Raw genomic sequence first — 20,178 nt, forward strand, 5'->3', positions numbered from 1 at the left:
GAGTGAGTTGGATTTAACGGCGCTTTTAACATTATTCCAGTTATATCACGGCGTTTCAGCTTAATGTGGAAGGAAAGCCCGAAGTGATGCATGTCTAAGACGTTAACCACTTCGGTGAAACCCACGAGCACGGGTATGGTGCTGACAAACCTAGAAACATAATTGGGGCGAACCGGGATTCGAACCTACAATCGTAAGTTTCTGGCGTGCCCAAGGGACGCAACTCTGCACAGCGAATCGCGGCTTCCTAGACGACTGGGCCATCCGTGCCCCTGCAAAACTCATTGAACGCCCCTCGAACATACATTGTATTCTGATGTATTCAAATATATCTGAATTTGTGTGTGAAACATGCCAGCACTAGTGTAGATAACATGCTGAATGAGATTTAATACATCTATAAGGCGATCATAGTCTCAGCTACTGTATTTTCTCAAACCTCCGAATCCCCCAAGTCGTCCGAATCTTCAAAGTCCTCAACCGAGTCCTGAAACTCCTGAAATCATGAAATGCCATCCGTATTCGAGTCCTCCGTATCCAAGTCCTCAAAGTCCTCCGTATGCGATTTCTCCGTATCCGAATCCTCCGTATCCGGAACTTCCCTAGCAAAGTCCTTCAAGTTCTCCACGTCCTCCGTATCCGAGTCCTCCGTATCCCAGTCCTCCAAATACTCCGTATCCAAGTACTCCGTATCCCAGTCCTGAAATCCTCCATGTCCTCATTACCGAGTCCTCCTTATCCAAGATCTCCTTTTCCAAATCCTCCGTAACCAAGTCCTCAGTATCGTAGTCCTCTAAGTCCTCCGTGTCCGAGTCCTCAGTATCCGAGTCAAAATGTAAGAACATATCAGCACTCTCACTACTCTTTTTTCTTTGATACCCTGTAAATAGTCTGTGTTGAAATAGTTGACGCATGCGCCAATGATGAGTGAGTAAGTATGGTTTTACGTCGCTTTCAGCAAAATCACAACGAGAAATTTTAGCCATGTGTGGACTATATGAGTTACCACCAGGCTCCCCCTACATGTGACGAGCAGGAAGATGAGAGACGGTCAGTGGGTCCAATGGGTTTAGAATGAGGATGCAAAGGATTTTTTTCCATTGCAGTTTGCTTTTTTAATTCCAAAAATAGCATATAGTATTATAATGTTGATACGATAGAAGTTATGTATTGTTAAGTTTTGACAAGAGGCTACGGAATACACCTAAATAGCGTTTGTTGTAAGCATCAAGGAAACATAAGCCCCTTACACCACCCACCAAGTTAAAATGCTCCTATGCGGTCCAATATGCGTCCAATATGCCGTGTTACTTGTCAGTTATAATGCTATTCTGTACTTCCATCTGGTTTTATCATTCTTGTGATTCTCGCTGGCCCGTGTTCTATATGATGTAAACATGGGTAAGATGTGATATGATGATTATGATAACTCTGTGTTTGGAATGAGGATGTGAAAGATTCTTTTCTGTTGCAGTTTGCTTTTCAAATTCCAATTATCTTAATATTATAATGTTGATGCAATAGTGGTCGTGTATTGTTAAGCTGCGCAACACACCACGATGACTTTTGTTGTAAGCATCCAGGACATATAAGACCCGTATACCATCCACCACCCAGTACCCCAATCCCACTGTCATCATCACCCTACCCGCAAAATACCCCCCCCCCCCACCCACCCACCCACCCCACACACACACATACACCCGTAGAATGAAGAACTGGAGATCTTATGTGCCAAATGAACTGCAGCCATGTGTGTTTACTGAGTCACCAGCATGTCGCAAAAGTCACTTGCGTCTTTGCTTCAACAGAAGTGTATCATAAACCGTCCCAAATACTTTACAAATACATGTACACTATTCATAAAGAAGTGTGCCTCATACTAAGTACTACAAGTACATGAAGAATCAACCTTCATTTGAGAAATATATATTGCTCTCAAAATCAATATTTCTCTCTTTATTAAAATTCAGAACTACTATTCATATATTACCCATATATTAACTGATCGATGGCTGAACATTCCCAGGGAAGACCATCCACATTTCCAAATTTGACGCATCAGTGATAAAAATGATGTCCGATGCAATTCCCTATTTTTACTTGTACCATATGTTCCCGTGCTTTTTTAGGTGAACAAGTGACTTGCCTTTGCATGTGTTTGTGACGGGTGTCATTACTATTTGATAGTAATTCATGTACACATGCTTATGACAGCCAGAATCGTACAATCGGCTAGGCTTAATGCAGAGATTTCTATTGGATAAAGAAAGGGTTTTGTCGCATTATTTCATTATAAATATATCGATGGGACGCTTTTCTCCAAAAGCGATACTCTAAAATAAACAACATCTTATGTTTCCAAACCTGTCTCAATTTAAGAAACCTTTGACCACTAACAGTGTAAGAGATCTGAAAGGCCTATCTAAATTCCTTCAACATGTGTAAATTATAATTTGTAAATTGTAGTAGAAACAACGTATTCCAATTCTATTATTCTTGTTAACTGTTGTAATTTTGTACAGATTAAAAATTGTATATAATTGTATCTCATGTTCTGAGAATAAATGCTCTTGTTGGGTATTATCCCAAGTGTCCAACTTACAGTGACACTTTTTATAAGTTAGAATGCTCTCATGGGATTTAATCCCAAGCATCCAATTTGCAGTGACACTTGTTATAAGTAAAACTGTTGCTATGAGGTTTTATCCCAAGCTTCCAATTTGCATTGACACTTGTTATAAATCATAATGTTCTGATCGGGTATTATCCCAAGTTTCCAATTAGCGGTGATAACTATTTTCAGTGAAAATGCTGTAATAGAGTTTCATCTGCTTCCATCAATGTTGTGAATTTCGTTAGTTCGTGTTTTATATGATATTAAGGTGGAAAATAGCACACATTATGATGATGACATGATGCATTGTCTGGTCAAGGCTCGATTATTTATAGGTTTGCCGTCGTATAGCAGGAACATTGCAGGAACACTACACAGCACCCACACAAACAAACATATACTTCTTGGAGGCGAGGTGAAATGGGGTTTAACGCCACGCCCAAGATTATTGCACTTATATAGCGACGTGCATGCATGTGTGTGTGTGTGGCTGCTTGTACTACTCCGGACTGATGCCGATTTATAGTGCTAGCTCACTGAGATACCATGCCGCAGTTTAACATGAATACCCCACTCTGACACAGTATACGGACTCCGAGCCGACCAGTCCTTGTTTTTGCCCCTTAATGCCGAGGGCCAGGCAGGGTTACAACAAGTACCATCTTTTAACGGCTTTTGGTATGACAGGGATCGAACCTCGGACCTTCCGCTCTCCGGGCGGACGCTTTACCACTAGACCACGGAGGCTGTCTATAATTCTTGGAACCTCTCTGCACCTTATTGTAGGCAATGGAAGTTTTAAGGAAGAACTAGATGGTTTCATGTTGCATGCGCGCTTTATTCAAGGTCGACGTCATCACAGTTTATACATTCAGAAGGCTATATGTACAAACGTGCTTGGTGGTGCACGTTCATCGTCTTTATCAACATCGTCAGGTTGTTAGATTAATAATGTCCTGAAAAGAAAGAAAAGATTGGTAAAGTATGACAATCAGTTATTTAACTGCTTGGGGATTGTGTCTGCACCTGCAACTCTGACAGACGATCTGTTGGACCACATCTGGAGCAGCAACGTTCAAAGGGAGAATAACCTGACTTACATGTTAAAATATGTTCTTTTCTGTGCGATCAATGGGATTGTTTGGACAGAACATTCTCCATGTAACAGTTATACTGTAGTCATCTGAAGTGGCCATGAAGATGTATCTGCATTGTGGTGTAAGACATACTGGTACATGTACAGTGTAAGCATAATTTGGAAATTCAGTAAATTCATCAAGGAGACTACAGTGCCACTTACTATATTTTCCAAAACCTCCGATTCCTCCAAACCCTCCGAGTCCTCCAAGACCTCCGTATCCAAGTCCTCCGAATCCTCCAAGTCCTCCGTATCCTAGTCCTCCGAATCCTCCAAGTCCTCCGTATCCTCCAAGTCCTCCGAATCCTCCAAGTCCTCCGTATCCAAGTCCTCCGTATCCTCCAAGTCCTCCAAATCCTCCAAGTCCTCCAAGTCCGAGGCCTAATCCGTATCCTCCAAGTCCACCATATCCCAATCCTCCTCCTAATCCTCCAAATCCACCGTAAAGACCCTTACCGTAGCCAATAGGCTCGGCGACAGCGGCCGCCACCAGGCATGCTACCAAGATAATGACGGAGTTCATGGTGCTGGCTTGCTGGAAAATAATTGGAATCATTGATTTAATTTTATTAACAAGGCGAGCTTTTTCGACAAGAATGTGACATTTAGGTAAATATGAAATAATTTCCGCGTTTATTTAACACTCATATAACTTACATATTGTGTTAGTTTTGAGAATCGAACCCGGGCATTAGAATTTGTGTGAATATATCAAGCCGAAGATATATAACTGCTATCAATATAGCTGATCATAAACACACGTTTATGCTTACGTCGGAATCATACAGTGAACTCTGCCTCTGACAGAGGTGTATCATGGCAATGGAAAGGGTTTGTCGTTTACATCATACAGTCGACACTGAAATATACGTGGTCGTCTCCATGTATTTGGGCGCTCGGGTAGCCTAGTGGTTAAAGCGTTCGCTCGTCACGCCGTGATATTGCTGGAATATTGCTAAAAGCGGCGTTAAACGATACTAACTCACTCACTCACACACTCCATGTATTTACGCCAAGACATACTGTACTGGCATTGTCATGTAATTCAGTGGCTCTATATTGATGTTTTATCATTACAAACTCCAAGAAAATCAAGGCTTATGGCTAAAATAAGGAAACATAAATTGATTCTAAATAATATCTTGGTTTCCTGTGTTGATTCTATTCTAGCATGACAATTCCAAGGTATTTGTAATAAAAAGATTTTGTATAGAAACATTTAAACAGAGAATACAATCATCACAATAAGATTATTACTCTGAATGGTAAATTAAGTTTTGTCAACCTGCTTGTATTTGTACAGGAAATGTCTACCATTTTCGAGAACACCTGGATTCGCTTTTAAGCCCAATGGAATATGTTTCGGGTCGAAAATCGAGGATGGTTATTCTCTGGCGTTGACGTTTTATATCGCAAATATGCTAGAGCATAAATAATTTTAATATTAAACAGTTAAAAGTGAAACTAAACATCTGTCACAGTTACTCTTGATTTGTTATTTTACTTCATTTTGAATAAAAACAAAAGAAATGGATTCAGAATCAACATTGGCGCACACCAGCATGACAAAGGAATATGTCAGATAAGACGCCTGTATTCCATAGCTAGCAAAACATTTGCATATATTTTCCAAACAGTTTTCCGTCTTGTCACTTAAACCTTGTAAATGAGATAAAAAAGAATAGATTGTAATAAAACGCAGGCCTTATGTGTCACAAGCAATCAAACGATAGGTTTACGTTAACCAGTGCGCTATCACGTCAGCATCTTCATCCGAGGTCAATTAAAACAGCGAGATCATGAGTGGCTGAGTTGTGTTCTTTGAACTTTGAACCCTATTTCAGTTACATCAAGGCGTTTCAGTTTGATGTGGGAGTAAAGCCACAGGTTTGTTTTGTTTGTTTGTTTGTTTGTTTGTTGTTTAACGCCGCACACTGCAATATTCCAGCTATATGACGGCGGTCTGTAAATAATCGAATCTGGACCAGACAACCCAGTGATTAATATATTGAGCATCGATCCACGCATTTGGGATTCGATGACATGCATCAACCAAGTCAGCGAGCCTGACCACCCGATCCTGTTGGTCGCTTATTACGGCAAGCATGGGTTGCTGAAGATCTATTCTACCCTGGACCTCACAATCACAATAGGAATTAGGTGTTCGCGAAGAGGTGGAAAACATATCGAATAGCACGTCACAGTAACAAGCAGGCGATCATATGATACAAGCCCAAATAGGGAATAGAATGAGACATAATTTGGTCACTGAAGCGTTAAATTTGGACATGTCCACCACATGGATACCATAAGACTTCAACTGAGGCATTGAATGCTTGAATACACGTTATGTGTTTGAGGCCTAAAATTGAAAGTAGTAAATTGATAAACAAATAGCATGTAAAAATGTAAAGGCGATCACTCACCTGAGTCTGTAGATGGGTCGACGAAGAATGTCTTGAGTTGGATGTAGAAAGATACAGCTGTGGCAGGGTGATATATACACGTGTAGTAGTCACGTGACAAACACGTGATCAGGGTGTGTACGCCACTCCTGTGTGTTCAATTTCCTGGAGCCATCGTTCATCATTTGTTTTGACCAACGGCAATATTTAGCATACATCACTCATCCATCTGAAACATTGAAATGCGAGTTACATTTGACCATTATAGTATGTAGCCATAGCTATCCAAAATTGTGATACACTGTAGGTTTTATATATTCTTCCGCGTTTTTCTAACTGTATCATATGGCGTGGCTTCAGCTGACCTATACCATTGGGAAGTGGGTGTGATGGATGAGTGAGTGAGTTGATATTTAAGATGGCCTCATCAATTTTGCGACGAGATCAAATTTAACATTCATACATTCAAACATTATACATAGAATATTTTTCCAAGAGCAATTATTATTTTTAAACCAACTTCTAGCTCTTTACGCGATACGGGTTATTTTATGTTATAATAAAACAAATCATCTACAAAATACGAGCAAAACGTGAAGATCCGGGTTAGAATAGGTCTTCAGCAACCCATGCTTGCCGCATGGAAGTAGTTGAAGAGGCATGCAATTCCACGCGTACGTACAGTACAGTTTGTTTGTGTTGGGGTTTACTGTCAAAATGTGGATCGGGTGGTCAGGCCCGCTGACCTGGTTGACGGATGTCATTGTATCCCAATTGCGTTGATCGATGTTTATTATGTCAATCACTTGATTGTCTGGTCCAGATCCGATTATTTACAGATGGACGTCATATAGCTGAAATTCTTGCTGGGTGCGGCGTTAATTTTTTTTAAATAAACAAGCAAAAAAAGACATGCCCATATTGACAGCTACACGAGTCTCTCATAAGCGTTTTCACGAGGCCATACTTAATGCTAGCAAACAGACAGACAGAACATTTATGTGAATCTCACTACATATTATATTATTCGCTTTGCAGAGTTGCGTCCCTTGGGCACACCAGAAACCTATGATTGTGGGTTCGAGTCCCGGTTCGCCTGATTATGTTTCTAGGTTTGTCAGCACCATACCCGTGCTCGTGATTTCACCGAAGTGGTAAACGTCTGAGACTTCAGGCTTTCCTCCCACATTAAGCTGACACGCCGTGATATAACAGGAATACTGTTAAAAGCGGCGTTAAACCCAACTCACTCAATGTGACTAGCCAACTGAGAACGTGAATGAGAGGATAGAAAAGAGGGCTTGTTATTTGCCGACAAGCTGAATCTGGGGGCCTGTGGTATAGCTTCAGCTTATATGTATGTATATGTATGTTTCAGAACAGGGATAGTGAATGACGAAAATAAACTGAGACATGATCAGCATTCAAACTAAATCCATTCAAACCCAGCTAAATACAACCATTATTATTTGAGAGTTTATTACATATTTGCATCCTTGATATTGATACCACACATATATTAATGTCGTGTTAAGTTTGTTGACCTGGACTGTTTCTATCCCATGTACATTATCAGAAACTGCTTCTGACCAGGCTTGTCAGATTCGTAAGGGTTCTTTTGATCTGGGGCGGACGTGCATGAACAATACTGAAAATGAACCCTGTGGAATAAGGTCAATCGAAATTGTAAAAATCAGAGTCGTTTTGTTTGTTGTATAACGCCGTATCCCGCAATATTCCACGTAAATGACGGCGGTCTGTAAATAATCGAGTCTGGACCAGACATCAAGTGATTGATATCATGAGCATCGATCCACGCAATTGGGACACGATGACATGCGTCAACCAAGTCAGCGAACCTGACCACCCTATCCCGTTAGTCGACAAGCATAGTCGCCTTTTACGACAAGCATAGTCGCCTTTTACGGCAAGCATGGGTTGCTGAAGACCTATTTATAATCCGGATCCTCACGGCTCCAAAGGGCGATGACTTTGGCAAGTGTTTAAAGCGTCCAGGCGTCGTGACTAAGGCTGACAGGGGATTAGATAAGATGTATATTTCTCGCTCAAGCACTTACCATGCTGACCTTAATGCTCCCTCATTAAGTAGTCTTTAGGCGTCAAGGTCATTGACCTGGAGACATACATGGACTTCCGCGTGGCCTGTGGCCTGGGGAAAAACGGGAATTGCAGTGACGTTATATTTACGGGCTGGGAGACCCTTGGAGGTTTTTGAAACATTTTGTACCTGGAACACCAGAAACTGGTGGTCTTTGACTATAAGCTATGAAAATTACGGTGACCCATAAGGGACATTGAGTCTGTTTTTCAATATTTTGATATTTCACTTACTTTTATCGAAAACTTTTGCAAATTTACACAATTTGTCATAACAATATGTGATAAATCATGTATAAAATCAACAAAAAACATGGAAAATGTACTTTCAAGTTCCTATTGAATCGCTGAAATGTGAAGCGAAAATGCTAAAATCTAAAAAGGAAATGTCAAAAACGAAAAGGTCAAAAACTAAAATGAAAATGTCAAAAACAAACACGAAATGTCAAAAACAAAAGCAAAAATGTCAAAAACTAAAATGAAAATACAGAAAACAGAAATGTATTCTTTATTTTAGTCTTTGACCTTTTCGCTTTTGTTTTTGACATTGCATTTTAGTTTTTGACATTTTCGCTACACTTTTCAGCGATTCAATATCTTCTTTATACATTATCTATCACATATTTGTATGTTAAATCGTGTTAATTTGCAAAAGGTTACGATAACAGCGAGTGAAATATCAAAATATTGAAAAATAGACTCCATGTCCCTTATGGGCCACCGTAGAAAATGAATATCATTTCTCGTGGGATACACCTTGTCATCAGCCATATTATGTTTCACAGCCTTAACACTATTGTTAATAACATACCTACCGATGTAAACATCGGTTATAATTATACGGCAATGCAGGTCAGTTTGTTACGTATAATGAAGTCCAATATGTTATGTGTACTAATGCAAGATTTGTGTAAATAACAGTTCATTCAACAATCCATTTCTCTCTCGCCAGAAACCTGTGATTGTTGGGTTCGAATCCCGGTTCGCCCCGATTATATTTCTCTCTCTCTCTCTCTCTCTCTCTCTCTCTCTCTCTCTCTCTCTCTCTCTCTCTCTCTCTCTCTCTCTCTCTCCCCCCATACCTTTAACTTATTTGAAATGATGTAGTACTCAAAGCTTAAATTATATTTGTTGCCTGTTATTTATATCTCCGTTGGCTTGAAGTTTTACAACCGCAATAAATAATTGATTGAGTACTTGACTTGTCCATATGTTGGTACCGCGCTCCCTGTTCCAGAGTTAATAGCCCACAAGACCCGGGTTAGGACAGGTTTTCAGCAACCCATGCGTGCTGTAAAATGCGATAATGCTTGTCGTAATAATATTGCTGGAATGTTGCTGGGTGCGGCGTTAACAACAAACAAACAAAACCAATAACAGAGTTGTTTTGTTGTCAACAAATGCCATGCGTTTGTTAAGTTAAAGATTATTAAACACTTCTTGTACCATAAACGAGACATTAACAAAGAAAACAACTGCCTCACCATGAATATATACTCACCGACAAAAGAGTTGGTTGATGCATGTCATCGATCCAATTTGCGTTTATCGATGCTCATGATATCAATCACTGGATTGTCTGGTAAAGACTCGATTTAATACAGGCCGACGCCATATCGTGTATCAACCAAGTCAGCGAGCCTGACCACCAGATCCCGTTAGTCGCCTTTTACGACAAGCATGGGTTGCTGAAGACCTATTCTACCCCGGAATCTTCACGAGTATATTCATTGTTGTATGGTATTAGATGAAAACTGTAGCTTTGGATTTGTCAAGTGTAGTATAGCACTGTACTATGTTTTCATGTGTGCTTGCGTGTGTGCGTGCGTGTGTGTGAGCATGTGTGCGAGTGTATGGTATTTGATGACAACTGTAGCTTTGTGGATTTGTCAAGTCAAGTATAGGGTTGTACTTTGTGTATGCGTGCATGTATGCGTGCGTGTGTGTATGTGTGCGTGCGTGTATGTGTGTGTGCGTGTATGCGTGCGTGTGTGAATGTGTGCGTGCGTGCATGTATGCGTTCGTGTGTGTATGTGTGCGTGTGATCGCGCGTGTTTGTGAGTATATATGTGTGAGTGAGTGCGTGTGTGCGTCCGTATATGTTTGTGTGAGTGTGTGAGAGAAGAGGAGAAGACAAAAGCCGAAAAGGAGAAATAAGAACACAATTATTATAAGCGGCTTTAATGTTAAATCCGAAATCCCAGCGGTGGAACAGGTTAGATTTGTCTTGAAACAACTCTTCATTAGGAGTTTTATAACACAGGTGTAGTCCCTGTTTTAGCCCCTTAATGCCGAGCGCCAGACAGGGTAACAACAAGTACCATCTTTTAGCGTCATTTAGTATGACGCGGCCGGGGATCGAACCCCGGACCTTCCGCTCTCCGGGCGGACTCTCTACCACTAGACCACGGAGGCGGTCCTCAGAAAAATTAAGATTAGAGGAGGGAGGAATATATAGGGAACACAATAAATGCAACGTGCCAAGTAAGACGTATTGCAATAGCTTGGAGATAGGTATCAAGGTACACAGGACCGTGGATCAGATCCTGTGGCACCAGGATGGAGCATCCTACAGAGGCTGTAACACCCGGAGGAGAACATGAATGATATGAACGGAAGTCAAATGTATTTGTTTGCTTTATATAGGTTTGTGTGTTCGTGTGCGTGCGTTTGCCTACATTTGTATATGTTCGTAAGTTGAAATTTTAATTTTTAAAGTATGTTTTCACAGAACTGTTTTCCCTCTCTCTCTCTCTCTCTCGCTCTCTCAAACGCACTTTGAGCTCTCAGTATAGATTGAGGGATTTTTAAACAGGTGGCTGGTGAAACTTGTCACCTTGTATGCTATCCCGGAAGAGTACTTCAGTCACATTGCCATTTACAATGATTTGTGTTCTCCAAGACGTGACTAGCCGGGGACACGGGTGGCTCAGTCGTCTAAGGCGCCGCGATTCGATGTGCGAAGTTGCGTCCCTTAGGCACGCCAGAAACCTATGATTGTGGGTTCGAATCCTGGTTCGCCCCGATTATGTTTCTAGGTTTCGCCGAAGTGGTAAACGTCTGAGGCCTGCATCACTTCAGGCTTTCCTCCCACATTAAGCTGACACGCCGTGATATGACTGGAGTACTGTCAAAAGTGGCGTTAAACCCAACTCACTCACTCACTCCAAGACGTGTATAGCCAACCCATACCGAAAGCATCACTAAAACCTTCCCTTGGACTCCTGTAGACGGTGTTGACAATTACGCAACCATCAGGGCTGTCATGAAGAAACCCGGACTCATCTGTGAACAGTATACTGTCCCAGTCTAGTCTTCTGATTCTCAGAGGCTGTCAAAACCACGCTTGGCGTGACGATGGCGTGGACGCAAAATTGGGCGTGTCGCAGGATGTTGTGCTTCCTCAACTGATTGTTCGGCCACTAATTGGTCTCAACCCAGGAATTGTCCGGGCTGGTAATGTGACAGCTTGGCATCGATTCCGAGGATGCACCAACCGAATATGGTTGTCTTGTTGGCGTAACGTCACGCGTCGTCGACAGACCGTGGCAAGTCATGAGTGTTGCAATGCTGTAGACAACTAGATAATATTGTGTTTCGATGAACATTAAAATACCTAGCAACTTCGGTTTGCGCCGTTTCGTTTTGCAGCATACCCACGACGTTGATTTTCAGCGAGCCGTGGCATTAATTAAGCGTTATTTACGGGGACGGTCGGGTAGCCTAGTGGTTAAAGCGTTCGCTCGTCACGCCGAAGACCCGGGTTCGAATCCCGACATGGGTACACCGTGGTGTCTGATGTCTCCCGCCGTGATATTGCTGGAATATTGCTAAAAGCGGCGTAAAACCAAACTCACTCACTCACTCGTTATTTTCGGTTTATTCACCTTGTGCGCATTAAAAGGAAAAGCGTGCGACTATCATGCTCCCAAGAAACGACCTAAAAGTCAGTGAGATGCTTTCATAAATATATTTTAAAAGATGCATTGTTTAATTTCACAATAAGTTTATTTTTATTGATCGTTATATGAAACACAGTTACTTTTAGAAGATTTTAGATTGTCCATGTTCATTCATCGCAGGGGCGGTCGGGTAGCCTAGTGGTTAAAGCGTTCGCTCGTCATGCCGAAGACCCGGGTTCGATTCCCGACATGGGTACAATGTTTGAAGCCCATTTCTGGTGTCCCCCGCCGTGATATTGCTGGAATATTGCTAAAAGCGGCGTAAAACCATACTCACTCACTCACTCATTCATCGCAGCTGACAAAAGCAACCGAAGCGAGCATAAAATAATCACACTGTATCACCCTACGAACACATATCTTCGTAAAACTTCACCGACCACAGGTGAGAGGCTGAAGATTCCGAGTTCGTTTCCCGACGGAAACGTTTTCATTGTCTCTTTGCTTTCATTTTAATTGCATTTTGGAAATGTAAGTAATCATTTACTTTTCAATGTCAATGTCCTTTGGAAAAACCATCCTTAACATAGACACCTCACAATCCTCAAGGATCCGGTCTTTCCTTCTGACAAACCATTACAATACCAGCTACTACAGAGAGAGATGGGTGGGTCCTCACCAAGTCGTCTTAGACGCTGCCATTTCCTTGGCCGAATTTTATCATCGTGGTTCGAATCCCAGATTAGCAATGATCATGATTTGTTATGTCTGAACAATACCAAAACACTTGAGTTTGGCACAAATTGTACATGTGTGCAATTTGCATCATTTGGGGGCTTTCCTTCAACATGAAGCTGATACGCTGATAAGCCACTGGCAACGTTGTTGACATTCGTTAGCCTCTGCAAGTACTTGTTTAGGGGTCTGGTGGTCTGTAGTTAGCACGGACAGTCATGACTGTCAGACCGTCTCCGTGGTCTAGTGGTAGAGCGTCCCCCCGGAGAGCGGAAGGACACGGGGGTCGATCCCCGCCCGCGTCATACTTATGCTTGTCGTAAAAGGCGACTAACGGGATCGGGTGGTCAGGCTCGCTGACTTGGTTGATGCAGGTCATCGATCCCAATTGCGTGGATCGATGCTCATGATATCAATCACTGGATTGTCTGGTCCAGACTCGATTATTTACAGACCGCCGTCATATAGCTGGAATATTGCTGAGTGCGGCGTAAAACAACAAACCAATCAATCAAACCAATGCCCATGTTTCAAACGAAAACGTGTCGAACCAGAACTCGAACACAGGCTCATGGGATGCGACACGCATAAGGGGCACAACTCTGTACAGCGAATGGACTGGGCCACCTATCCTTGTAAGTAAAAGTATATTTAGAAATAACGCGTGAATGAAGAACGAGAAGATATAATGTTGCGTGCGCGCTTTATTCAAGGTCGACGTCATCACAGTTCATACATTCAGGCCACGTATACAAACGTGTATGGTAGGTCAGGTTCGTTGGTCTTCATCAACATCGTCAGGTTGTTAGATTAATAATGTCCTGTAAAGAAAAAGAAGATTGGTTGTTGTTGTTGGTGGTGGCGTTGGTTGTTGTTTAACGCCGCACTCAGCAATGTTCCAGCTATATGACGGCGGTCTGTAAATAATCGAGTCTGGACCAGACAATCCAGTGATAAATATCATGAGCATCGATTCACGCAGTTGGGATCGGTGACGTGCATCAACCATGTAAGCGAGCCCGACCACCCGATCCCGTTAGTCGCCTTTTACAGCAAGCATGGGTTGCTGAAGACCTATTCTACCCCGGATCTTCACGGGTCAGAAGATTGGTAAAGAATGTGACAATCACCAGAAACAGCTTGGAGATTATGTCTATAACTACAACTCTGAGAGGTGATCTGTTAGACTAAGCAATATCTAAAAGAAGAATAACCTGACGTGCATGTCACGGATTTCTCGGTGATTCTGTTTAACTCATCAATTGGCTTTTTCGCCAGGATATATGTCGTGTATCGTTTAGTACGCGAGGAGATATAATTCTGAATGATACTCAATACGTCAAGGCGAGAATGGTTCCACCTACTTCCAAAACCTCCGAATGCTCCAAGACCTCCGTGACCGAAACCTCCAAGACCTCCGTAACCGAATCCTCCAAGACCTCCGTAGCCAAGTCCTCCAAGTCCGAGGCCTAATCCGTATCCTCCAATTCCTCCGTAACCGAGTCCTCCAAGTCCTCCGTAACCGAGTCCTCCAAGACCTCCGTAACCGAGTCCTCCAAGCCCTCCGTAGCCAAGTCCTCCAAGTCCGAGGCCTAATCCGTATCCTCCAAGTCCACCATATCCCAATCCTCCAAATCCACCGTAAAGACCCTTACCGTAGCCAATAGGCTCGGCGACAGCGGCCGCCACCAGGCATGCTACCAAGACAATGACGGAGTTCATGGTGCTGGACTGCTGGAAAATAATTGATGTCCTTATTGTAGGTGAGATGAGATGAAATTGGGTTTAACGTCGCGTCCAAGATTATTGCACTTATATAGCGACGTGCATGCACGTGTGTGTGTGGCTGCTTGTACTAGTCCGGACTGATGCCGATTTATAGTGCGAGCACATTGAGATACCATGCCGCAGTTTAACATGAATACACCGCACAGAAACAGTATACTGACTCCGAGCCGACCAGTCCTTGTTTTAGCCCCTTAATGCCGAGCGCCAGACAGGGTAACAACAAGTACCATCTTTTAACGTCTTTTGGTATGACGCGGCCGGGCATCGAACCCGGGACCTTCCGCTCTCCGGGCGGACTCTCTACCACTAGACCACGGAGGCGGTCTGTGCTTATTGTAATCATATGAAGAGAGTATGTTTATGCAACAAAACTCTGACATTAAACACTCTCATTAATTTCACATATTGTAACCATGTTTGGGTTCGAGTGAATCTCTGCTGTCTTCCGAAAATCGCCCAGCTCCATCGCACCATTTTATTGTTTCTAGATGCTGATATTTGTTGTTAAACGCCGAACTCAGCAATATTCCAGCTATATGAAGGCGATCTGTAAATAATCTAGTCTGGACCAGACAACCCAATGACTGACATCATGAGCATCAATCCAAGCAATTGGGATACGATGACATGCGTGAACCAAGTCAGAGAGGCTGACCCTCCGATCCCGTTAGTCGGCTCTTACGACAAGCATAGTCGCCTTTTACGGCAAGCATGGGATGCTGAATTGGCGAATTGGGCATAATCGCCTTTTACAAGAAGCATGGATCTTCACGGATCGGGTACAATGAATTATGGCGTCGCCCCCCGTGATATTGCTGGACTATTAGTAAAGACCATGTACGGTCACTCACAGAAAGATATAAGGTCAAAGAAGTGTCACAGTTCTATGACTCAAAATTATCTTTGGGCAGCTTTTATAATTACTATTGTAATTGCCTAACGCGATGTGTCACTGTATGGCTAAGATGTCATGGAGACACCGCTTCGGAAGATGTCAGTAGAAGTGGTCAAAGCATTGAATAATCTAAATCTATAAAAACTGTGAAAGCTTCACTCACCTGGGGATGATGTGTTGACGAAGATTGCCTTGAAGGAGGATATGGTAAAAATGAAATGAAAACAGGAGTATATATACAAGTACAGTGACCATGTGACGACCGCGTGAAAACCACTCCTGTTTTCAAACTTCCTGTTCCTTTACCCACGGCAAAAAAATGCCAACATCACTCATAGATCTGGGGCAGTCACGCCACCATCACGATTTAACGCCACCCCCCCCACCCCCAACACACACACAGAGAGAGAATATTGCTGAGTGCGGCGTTAAACAACAAACCAACAACAAACCAACCGTTCAAACTGCACTACATATCAAAAGCGAAATAAAATCGAAAAAACGTGTCACCACTTTCGTAAAGAACACAATTACTTGGAGAGTTCTTTGTTTCGAATTATTGTTTGTTTGTTTGTTTGTTTGTTGTATAACGTTGCACTCAGCAATATTGCAGCTATATGACACTGGTCTGTAAATAATCGAGTCTGGACTAGACAATCCAGTGATTGACATCATGACCATCGATCCACGAAATTGGGATCGATGACATGTATCAACCAAGTCAGCGAGCCCGACCACCCGATCCCGTTAGTCGCCTGACAATATAATACATTCTGTATGTTTTGATTGTTAATTTATATAATCTCTTGCTGTAAATATGGCCTTTGTTTCGGCTGTAAAGATGGAACAGTTATCTGGTAGTCGTTGTGATACAGTCCTGGATCCAACAAGCGTGACGATGGCAACAGCGTCACCATCCTTGGATCCATCTGTAAATATAGATTGGTAGTATAAGGAATCTTAGTTGATTATATTCTTGTTCATTAAGTAGTTGATTTGTTTCAGACTTTTTCAGTTTAGTTAAGGTGGATCCACCTCTACAACATTGTGGAGAAGACAAACGCTGAGTGGGGGCTATACTATCAGTATATAGTTCATAAGCAGAAATATGCGATTGTATTCTTATTCCATAAGGTGATGTTTTTTTTATTGTAGAGTTCTTCACAAAGAGGATTAAAACACAAACATAAGCTGCATTTGGTTGATTAGAAAACAATATTGTGATACTTTGTAAGGACAATTTTAGACAACGTTGCTTAAGAAATAACTCATTCACCTCCACATACAGACCATGAATGGGAAATACAGTAAAATACGTCTATAACAAACACGCTTATAACGAACTGACGGATAAAACGAATTTAATTTTTGGTCCCGGCCATTTTCTGTATAGATGTTGTGTATATGCTTACAACGAACTGCGGTTATAACGAACTAAAATTGAGTTCCTTATAACCGTAGTTTACTGTATTGTGAAGACTCCAAGGTAGAGCGGATCAGTTTAGTTTAGAGCGGATCAGTTTAGTTTAGAGCGGATCAGTGACCTGTACAAGTACAAGAGGGTTGACTGATCCTCTCCCAAGTATTAAATTAGAATCGACTTTCAACAAATCAACAGCCTTCAGTCATTTGTTTTTAAGGTATTTAATATGCTGTGAAAAAAGCTGAAATGGCCATCTGGAATAAGTCACAAGAACTAGGCCTCCTTTACCACTTTGACAGGGGTGCCATTCAAAAGTAGTTCAGGGTCCTTATGATCATGAGCATCGATCCACGCAATTGGCATGACATGCATCAACCAAGTCAGCGAGCCTGACCACCCGATCCCGTTAGTCGCCTCTTACGACAAGCATAGTCGCCTTTTACGGCAAGTATGGGTTGCTGAAGACCTATTCTACACCGGCATCTTCACGGGTTTATCAAGCGAGGGCACCGAGAACAATGTGGAGTCTGACGACTGTATGCTTTGGATTCAAGCGAGTCTTTTTAAAAGCGAGGCCCACCTTTTTTATCATGCTTTATATTTTTTTATCATTATTTATTTTTCTATTTTTAGTATTATCTTATATGTCATGTAAGGCACCGCAATTCGCTGTGAAACATATGCTTGTAGGTTCGAATCCCGGTTCCAAAAAAAAGCGTTAAACGCCTGAGGCCTGCATCACTTCGGGCTATCCTCCCACATCAAGCTGACACGCCGTGGTATTTCTTGAATACTGTTTATTAATAAAGGCGTTAAATTCGACTCACTCTTAATTTAGCGCTTTCAAAAGAATTGTTTTCTTTTGTGAATGTGCGAGAAAGGTTATTTTTTACAAGCCCGGAGTACATAGGATGTACGACTTAGCTTCCCCTCCGGGGGCTGACACTGACTCGCATCTACGTAACTGATTGATGGTGATTACATTAGGCTAGTGGGTATGAGCTCTCAGCAATCATAACGACAGGTTACATGTGCTTGCTCATACGCTTGCAACGGTTGGGAGATTTTGAGAGGATTTCCATTCAAAATGTCGATAAATCGAAATAATTTAACAATAAAAGTTTCTTGTTATGACAGGTTGACGGATGTATTATTCATTTCTAAACACCTTCGTTTCTTTATATTTTTCTGTTTCATAATCATTTCTTTTTATATATTTTTTTTTCATTTAACATAGATTTTGCATTTTATATGGTTTGGCATTTTACATAGTTTTTGCATTTTTATTGTTTTTTTCTTTATTTGATATAGTTTTTCATTTCATATTGTGTTTGCATTTAATATATTTTTGTTATTTTATTTTATATTTTTTGTTTCTTCATTTTGTATAGTTTTTGCATTATTTTTTCCCCTTTATACAGGGTTTTCATTGTATCTAGTTTATGCATTTTACATAGGTTCATAGTTCATTCCATATAGTGTTGTCATTTAAAACAGTTTGACTCGCTATTCACAGACACAGAGAAACCCTATTCTCCGGGTCCTCTTAATCGGGAAATCCCGCCTCCCGGACGACTTCTGTCTAAAAGGTCTATAGTTTTTCCATTTTTATATATTTTTCTCATTATGTATAGTTTTGTTTTTCATTTCATATAGTTCTATAGACCCGTGAAGATCCGGGATAGAATATATCTTCAGCAACCCATGCTTGCCGTTAAAGGTGACTATGCTTGTCGTTAAAGGCGACTAACGGGATCGGGTGGTCAGGGCCCCGTTCCACAAAGTGATCTTAGCGCTTAGTCGATCGTAACTCCCATTCTTTAACACTGACTTACGACAATCGTAGCTTTAAGATCGCTTTGTGGAACGGGGGCCAAGCCCGCTGACTTGGTCAGGCTCGCAGACTTGGTTGATACATGTTATCGTATCCCAATTGCGTGGATCGATGCTCATGATAACAATCACTGGATTGTCTGGTCCAGACTCGATTATTTACAGACCTCCCTCATATAGCTGGAATATTGCTGAGTGCGGCGATAAACAACAAACAAGCAAACTTACCATTTTTCAATGTGTAATTGTTATCTTTATATCTATCTGACGCGGAATGAGATCACACGGGGATTCTGGAGCAATTTTGTTTATCATTTTGTGGACCGCCTCCGTGGTCTAATGGAAGACCGTCCGCCCGGAGAGCGGAAGGTCCGGGGTTCGATATCCGGCCGCGTCATACCAAAAGACGTTAAAAGATGGTACTTGTTGTTACCCTGTCTGGCGCTCGGCATTAAGGGGCTAAAACAAGGACTGGTCGGCTCGGAGTCAGTATACTGTGTCTGAGGGGGGTGACCATGTGACGACCGCGTGAAAACCACTCCTGTTTTCAAACTTCCTGTTCCTTTACCCACGGCAAAAAAATGCCAACATCACTCATAGATCTGGGGCAGTCACGCCACCGTCACGATTTAACGCCACCCCCCCCACCCCCAACACACACACAGAGAGAGAATATTGCTGAGTGCGGCGTTAAACAACAAACCAACAACAAACCAACCGTTCAAACTGCACTACATATCAAAAGCGAAATAAAATCGAAAAAACGTGTCACCACTTTCGTAAAGAACACAATTACTTGGAGAGTTCTTTGTTTCGAATTATTGTTTGTTTGTTTGTTTGTTGTATAACGTTGCACTCAGCAATATTGCAGCTATATGACACTGGTCTGTAAATAATCGAGTCTGGACTAGACAATCCAGTGATTGACATCATGACCATCGATCCACGAAATTGGGATCGATGACATGTATCAACCAAGTCAGCGAGCCCGACCACCCGATCCCGTTAGTCGCTTGACAATATAATACATTCTGTATGTTTTGATTGTTAATTTATATAATCTCTTGCTGTAAATATGGCCTTTGTTCCGGCCGTAAAGATGGAACAGTTATCTGGTAGTCGTTGTGATACAGTCCTGGATCCAACAAGAGTGACGATGGCAACAGCGTCACCATCCTTGGATCCATCTGTAAATATAGATTTGTAGTATAAGGAATCTTAGTTGATTATATTCTTGTTCATTAAGTAGTTGATTTGTTTCAGACTTTTTCAGTTTAGTTAAGGTGGATCCACCTCTACAACATTGTGGAGAAGACAAACGCTG

The 20,178-nt window shown here is 41.9% G+C and overlaps 1 protein-coding gene across 1 annotated transcript; it reads right to left on the reverse strand.

Annotated features, from left to right (window-relative positions):
* Positions 1–602: 602 nt before the first annotated feature.
* On the reverse strand, positions 603–18,957 carry LOC139472756 (uncharacterized; the record flags this gene model as incomplete). The annotated part of the gene is made up of 5 exons (XM_071255224.1): positions 603–880; positions 3,918–4,290; positions 14,254–14,649; positions 17,915–17,934; positions 18,936–18,957. Coding segments are annotated over 5 exons (1,089 nt in total), but the record flags the coding sequence as incomplete, so codon positions are not given.
* Positions 18,958–20,178: the final 1,221 nt, after the last annotated feature.

This window comes from Haliotis cracherodii, unplaced genomic scaffold (assembly GCF_022045235.1).
Source record: "Haliotis cracherodii isolate W230 unplaced genomic scaffold, xgHalCrac1.p SCAF_25, whole genome shotgun sequence".
NCBI lineage: Eukaryota > Metazoa > Mollusca > Gastropoda > Lepetellida > Haliotidae > Haliotis > Haliotis cracherodii.